The 7,176-nt window shown below is 38.5% G+C and overlaps 1 protein-coding gene across 2 annotated transcripts; it reads left to right on the top strand.

The window, feature by feature from the left end:
• Positions 1 to 303: 303 nt before the first annotated feature.
• On the top strand, positions 304 to 6,759 carry LOC147760180 (uncharacterized). Of its 2 annotated transcripts, XM_086994267.1 has the most exons (2): positions 304 to 2,219; positions 4,350 to 6,759. In XM_086994267.1, the coding sequence occupies exons 1-2, from the start codon at positions 1,883 to 1,885 to the stop codon at positions 5,324 to 5,326; spliced, it is 1,314 nt and encodes a 437-aa protein (XP_086850393.1). In that variant the 5' UTR covers positions 304 to 1,882; the 3' UTR covers positions 5,327 to 6,759. The 2 variants fall into 2 exon arrangements, with proteins under 2 accessions (XP_086850393.1, XP_086850394.1); XM_086994268.1 differs by having other exon boundaries at positions 304 to 4,518.
• Positions 6,760 to 7,176: the final 417 nt, after the last annotated feature.

Raw genomic sequence — 7,176 nt, 5'->3', positions numbered from 1 at the left:
TGACTGACTTGTTTGAATCATGTCTCTCATTCATTCTCTCTTTGTTATCTCAGAAAAATTTAAGCAGACATTTGCAAGATCTCCTCCTCTTCTGTCTTTTCTAACTCCATTAAAATTTATATGAATCGTGATGACCTTTTTTTAACAATATTTAATTCCTTGAAAATTTTCTCCTGTCCCCCTTAAACAAAGTGGCCTGAGCAGTGCTTCTCCAGCCTCAGGGAGAGAGGGGAACAGTGGGATCTCTAAGTCAAGATCACTTTTTTTTCAGGTTTGCAAAATAGTCTAAAAGTCAAACTACAATTAAGATAATTAATTGTATTTATGTAGGAAATGGTTTGTTTTTAGTGGTGGTAATAGCTTTGTTGGTAATCCATCTACGCTTTGTTTATAGGAAGTAGTCTGGGTTTAGGTCTTGTGTCTGCACATTTTGATCTTAAGTAGTTGACCAAGGCAAGGTGATAACAGATGTCCAGGGTCAAATTGTCTTAGCTGCTGTGTATCTAGGCACACAGTTAATTTTATATGAGTTTTAGGAAACTACTTCTTGCGAGCTGCATTAGCGAGAAGTCATTCAGCCTTTTAGCTGCGATGATATGTACACGCAATTTCAGCAGCTTCACAGTATTATAATTTCTTGCGTTTCTTTATTTTAATTTTACATTGGTTACCAGCCATCTACTTTTGTGATTTCAAGATTTGGGGACGGCCAGTTTCTTGATACTTGGTGACTGTATTTTCTTCGGATATTATTCTGTTTTTCCAAGCCACCAGTTTTGTTATCAAGTTTCGGCGACGGCTGTTTCCTTTTATTTGGGAGACTTCAACTTCAAGTTCTTGGATCATACACAGGCCAGTAATTTTATATTATCTTCATTTCCCCCTTATTCACGTGTTCTAATAATCAGATTTATAGTCTGTCATGTGCTGCAGTTGTTAATTAATTTGTTTAGATGTCACTTTATCGTGTTATTCTTCAAAATTTTGTTTTCCTCTTTGTGTGTAGCTATTTTATTCATATTGATATTTTTACCGGGCCAGGAATTCCGCTGTTTTTACATTTTCGGCTGTCGTTGACATGCCGTAATCTGTACGTTTCTGTCTTCATATTGTTTCCGTGTCCGCATTACCAGGTGCCGTGTTTTTATGGGTTTCTGGTCGACTAGGCTACATGCATTTTTGGAGTTGTTATGCTCTTTGTTTTGGGTGTACTTCCCCGTTGTTTACTTGTTCTGGGTGTATTTCCCAGGTGTTTAATTGTTTGCCTAGTAGTGAGAGCCCTGTGTGGTATCTGGTATACTAGGTTCTGGGAGTTTTTCCCAGGTGTTTAATTGTTTGCCTAGTAGTGAGAGCCCTGTGTGGTATCTGGTATACTAGGCTCTGGGAGTATTTCCCAGGTGTTTAATTGTTTGCCTAGTAGTGAGAGCCCTGTGTGGTATCTGGTATACTAGGTCCTGGGTGTATTTCCCAGGTTTTTTAATTGTTTGCCTAGTAGTGAGAGCCCTGTGTGGTATCTGGTATACTAGGTTTTTATTTTGGGGAGTTGTTATACTCCTGGTTTTTGGGGAGTCACCCAGCTGTTTGTGTGTTTGTCTAGTCAATTTTTACCGGATATCCCTGTTTTCAAATGCAAGGCTGAGCTGAGGCTGTTGCCTGCTTGGATAGGCTCTGGCGGCGGACTAGGAAATATAATATATATATAATTTTTTTTTTGTTACACTTTTAATAAAACTATGGCTTATGGCATATCTACTCAGGCTATTTGTGGGTAGATGCCGTTTACTTTATTTACCTGGCCCGAAGAATTTTCTTTCTGATTATGTCATATGTACATTCAGTTGCCTTAGTGTGACCTTATTAGTTTCCTTTGTCTTTAGTTACTATGCCTCCCAAGACCACTCCCGGGAGGAGTAGGCGGCCGAGGATGTCGGGTGTCTCCAATGCGCGCTCAGTTTCCAGCATACGACGACCGGCTGCGACATCAACTGCTACTAGAAGCAAGAGGCCGAGACCCACCGCCGCACCTACTTCAGAGACGGAATCGACCTCTACTACACCTGTTATCGACTATGATTTGTTGGCACAGCGTATTATTGCTCACCAAACTGCATCAAACACAGAGATGTCGAGCGCTTCTTCTTCCGACCCCTCCCTTCAAGAGGCTCATGTTCAACAGCAGATACACAGTATCAGTGGTCTGATCGACAATGTTTTCACAGGTGAGAGTCATGTCACTTCAGCTCTACCTGTAGATTTAACTGATGGCATTCCTTTAGGAGCTTTAATTCCACCCAAATTGAAGCAAAAGATTTGGAACAATGAGTTTATAGATTTCCGGCTCCTTCTTCCCTCCAACCATAATGATGATTTCGCTATCAAGGTCCAGCCAATGAAATTTGAAGTGATCCATATGCCCTCGCAGAAATCGCCGATTACGCTTTACCAATGGACGGATGCCTTTTTTGTCTTTTCAGCGATTTTCTTACAAAAATTTCCAAACGAGTCTGTGAACTTACTTAAGTACGGTTCAACTATTAGAGAATTAAGTAAGCTTCCCAATGCTAATGCTTGGCGTATTTATGATGACGCCTTTCGCAAATTACGAGCAACATCACTGGTCCCGTGGGAAAAAGTTATCCCCGAGTTACGGTTAAAAGTGGCAACCATGAATGTTTCTCCCCCTTTTCTACGTCCATTTCGTCAAGGCGTCTGTTTTGCCTTTAATCGGGGGGACAAATGTGTCACTAGTCCATGCAAATATAAGCACTGTTGCCAGCACTGCCAGGGATTGCATCCTAGAATCAAATGCCGCACCCACCCTGCCCAGTTGCAGTCTCCGCCCACAAAATTGTCTCCCAACTCCAATAAACCATACCCAGTTACAGCTGGAACTTCAAGGTTATGATCCTCATAAGGTTATTTTTCTCATCAATGGTATTTCCAAGGGTTTCCGCCTACATTGCACCGCGACTCCTAGTATTCACACTCCTCATAATCATTTATCAGCACGTGCTCATCCTGGTGCGATTTTGGATTACATTGAATCGGGTTTAGCTTCTGGGCGGATTGCTGGCCCATTTTTTACTCCCCCTCTTACAGATTTTAAATGTTCACCATTACACGTTATTCCTAAATCTGAGCCTCAAAAATTCCGTGTTATTCACGACCTTTCCTATCCCCACCTGGACTCGGTTAATTCTAATATTCCCAGAGAATTTTCTGCAGTTCAGTACGACTCAATTGATACTGTCATCGCCCATGTCCAACATTTCGGCCAAGGTGCTCTTTTAGCTAAGTCTGACATTCTAGATGCTTTCCGCATTTTACCTATTAGCCCGTTGGATTATCATTTGCTGGGTTTCTCTTGGAATGGTTTATTTTATTATGAGAAATGTTTGCCCATGGGTGCCAGCTGTTCGTGCCAAATATTTGAATCACTGAGTACAGCTCTACAATGGATTATGTTGGAAAAATTTCATGCCTCGGCCATGTCCCATATACTGGATGATTTCTGTTTCATTGGACCACCCATGTCCAATAAGTGTCAGGTTGATTTACAAAATTTTCTTGCCTTATGCAAACGGATTAACGTTCCCATTAATGCAAAGAAAACATTTACTCCAACCACTTGTTTAACTATTTACGGCATCGAAATAGATTCACTGCAAATGGTAAGTCGTTTGCCACAGGACAAATTGAACAAGTGTTGTGTTTTAGTTTCCCAGCTTTCTTCCAGAAGAAAGGTACAATTGAAAGAATTACAATCTCTTATCGGTCTTTTAAACTTTGCCTGCTCAGTTGTAGTACCGGGCAGAGCTTTCTTACGCCGCTTAATTGATTTAACTCTGGGTGTTAGGCGCCCGCGTCATTATATTCGACTCAATAGTGAAGCACGAGCGGACCTAGGCATGTGGCTTCATTTTTTACGTCACTTTAATGGAAAATCAGTCTTGCTACCATCGTCTTGGCAATCGTCTGATACCTTACACTTGTTCACAGATGCCTCGGGGTCGATAGGTTATGCGGCGGTCTTTGGCTGTCATTGGTTCTTTAATGAATGGGATGAGGTAGCTGCACTTTGGCATATCACAGTCAAAGAACTGTTTCCTATTGTTATTGCTTTGGAAATTTGGAAATCTCAGCTGATCAATAAGAAGATTCTTTTCCTTTCAGACAACCTGGCTGTTGTACATATTATCAACAAACAGTCTAGTAAAGATAAGTTAGTTATGTGTTTGATTCGGCGTTTAGTTTTGGTATGTTTAACGCATAATATTCTCTTTAAAGCCAAACACATTCCTGGTAAATGTAACGTTGTTGCAGACAAACTTTCCCGCTCTCAATTTCAGGAGGCGAGGGTCACATTCCCACTTTTGGACCTAGAACCGACTCCCATTCCCCATCACTTGTTGCGGCTTTGACTCCCACCACTCAACTACTTTTGCAAGCTTCATTGTCAGAGGGTACACGAACAGCTTACAAGCGTTCCTGGAGGCTTTTCCTTTACAATAACCCTACCTCCTCTACTTTGCCATTGACTCTACAAGACATTTGTAATTTTATTGGGTTTCTTTACGAACAACAATATAGTGCTAGCTCTATTGTATCTCACATTTCAGCTATTAGCTACCTACACAAATTAATGAATGTGTTTGACCCTACTCAATTGTTTCTAGTGCGGAAATTGTTACAGGGGTGTCACAAAGTGCTCCCTTCCAAGGACGCCCGCTTACCCATTACTAGAGATATTTTATTAAAAATCGTCTTTTCTATGGAAAAAACGGTGCCTTCGGCCATCAATCGAATACTATTGAAAGCTATTTTTTTAGTCAGTTTTCATGCCTTTCTTCGCTTGGGAGAAATCACAGTTAAAACACGCAATGAATCGTCACAGGTGCTCCAAGTTCAAGACGTATCCTTTCATTTAGTCACAGATCCCCCAAAAGCCCATTTAACCTTCCGGCATCATAAAACTCAGAGGGGAAATGAACCCTTAACTATCATTCTGACAGGTACATCTCACCCTGTACTTTGCCCGGTTCAAGCCTTGATACATTATCAAAAAATGTTTACGCATACTTTTGGTCCTTTCTTTCAATTTATTGATGGAGCGCCGGTCACTTATTCATATGTTACCTCAGAATTATCTAAAGCCCTTGCTTTTGCGGGATTGGATATCAGCCGTTATAAAGGCCATAGCTTTCGGATTGGGGCAGCCACGTATGCTGCCCAATTGGGATATTCCGAATCCCTTATTCAAACACTTGGTCGTTGGAATTCCAACGCCATGCAAAAATATATCCGCATTAATTCTTTTAACCTGTAAGCATATATATCTATATGTATTTATCTATGTATGTGTGTCCGCTTATTTACACCTGGACATGTAGTTTCTCCTTTATAGATATAGGCGGTCTTGTTTTTCAAAAAAATTTTTTTGTATTTTATGTTAAAAAAAAAAAAAAAAAAAAAAAAAAATGTTAACGGGATGGGTCACCATTTTATTACCTTTTACCCTATTGGGCTCCCATATTTTTATTCATGGTTGCCAGTTTCTATTCCTTCCCCCCAATTCAACTGTACCTTTTCTTTCTAGGATGTGGATTTGCAGTTACACACTAAATTTTTATTTAGTAGCACATAGTTCAGATGTCAGATCGAATGTGGTTTATCATTCCAATCTTTAACAAGCACTCCTCGGTTGGCGGGGATGTGAGCTTCTCTCACATCTTATGGCCTTTTTTATTTTTATTTGTGCCAACTTTTTGCTCCTTAAGCTGTTGTTATTACTTATAATTTTCTTCATTAATTTGGTTACACTTATTACACTTTATTAATTTTATATTATGGCACTTATATAGTTGGGGAGATGTTATATTATCTCCCCAGTTTTGTAACTACGTATTTTATTAGCTTCGTCATTAATAAATGACAATTATCAATCATATGGACTTTTCTTATTTACTTTGGAGCAAAAACAGAGCTTCGTTGTGCTTGTTAACATTTGGCTACATAAAACTACAATTAAGATAATTAATTGTATTTATGTAGGAAATGGTTTGTTTTTAGTGGTGGTAATAGCTTTGTTGGTAATCCATCTACGCTTTGTTTATAGGAAGTAGTCTGGGTTTAGGTCTTGTGTCTGCACATTTTGATCTTAAGTAGTTGACCAAGGCAAGGTGATAACAGATGTCCAGGGTCAAATTGTCTTAGCTGCTGTGTATCTAGGCACACAGTTAATTTTATATGAGTTTTAGGAAACTACTTCTTGCGAGCTGCATTAGCGAGAAGTCATTCAGCCTTTTAGCTGCGATGATATGTACACGCAATTTCAGCAGCTTCACAGTATTATAATTTCTTGCGTTTCTTTATTTTAATTTTACACCCTCCGCCATCCCCTGTCACCTGCCTTGTGTTGTCTTTATATATATATATATATATATATATATATATATATATATATTTTTTTTTTTTGCATTTGTTGAAGCCTTTGATTTTCATTTATGCCAGCCTTTGGCTCTTACAGCTGTTGTTATTTCTTATAATTTGGCCTTTTTTATTTTTATTTGTGCCAACTTTTTGCTCCTTAAGCTGTTGTTATTACTTATAATTTTCTTCATTAATTTGGTTACACTTATTACACTTTATTAATTTTATATTATGGCACTTATATAGTTGGGGAGATGTTATATTATCTCCCCAGTTTTGTAACTACGTATTTTATTAGCTTCGTCATTAATAAATGACAATTATCAATCATATGGACTTTTCTTATTTACTTTGGAGCAAAAACAGAGCTTCGTTGTGCTTGTTAACATTTGGCTACATAAATAATTTCATTATGTAATTTAAAACCTAAATGTCAATGTCTTCCAAGACAAAATCAAAGTTGCAACAGTGCTATCATCCACAACACTGCTGTCCCATTTGTTTTCTTTACTTTGACCATTCAAACCATTACCTCAGATTCCCAAGTATCAGATTGTATTCCATGTGACTTGTAAAGAATTTTCAATTGGTTATACACGGTATTTTGGAAAATCAATTGCAAATGCATAATCAAAATTCACAATCAAAAATCAGCAAAATCACAATAATATTAAATTTCTTTTATTCTCAAGCTTCACAATTTTTTTTCGTAATCGCCAATAGTTTCATAAAAGTTATCATGTGTAG

This window comes from Lingula anatina, chromosome 8 (assembly GCF_051362555.1).
Source record: "Lingula anatina isolate TDL-2025a chromosome 8, LinAna3.0, whole genome shotgun sequence".
In the NCBI taxonomy this organism is placed as follows: Eukaryota; Metazoa; Brachiopoda; class Lingulata; order Lingulida; family Lingulidae; genus Lingula; species Lingula anatina.
Note: the sequence above shows the minus strand (reverse complement) of the source record. Positions and strands in the feature narration are given on the sequence as shown.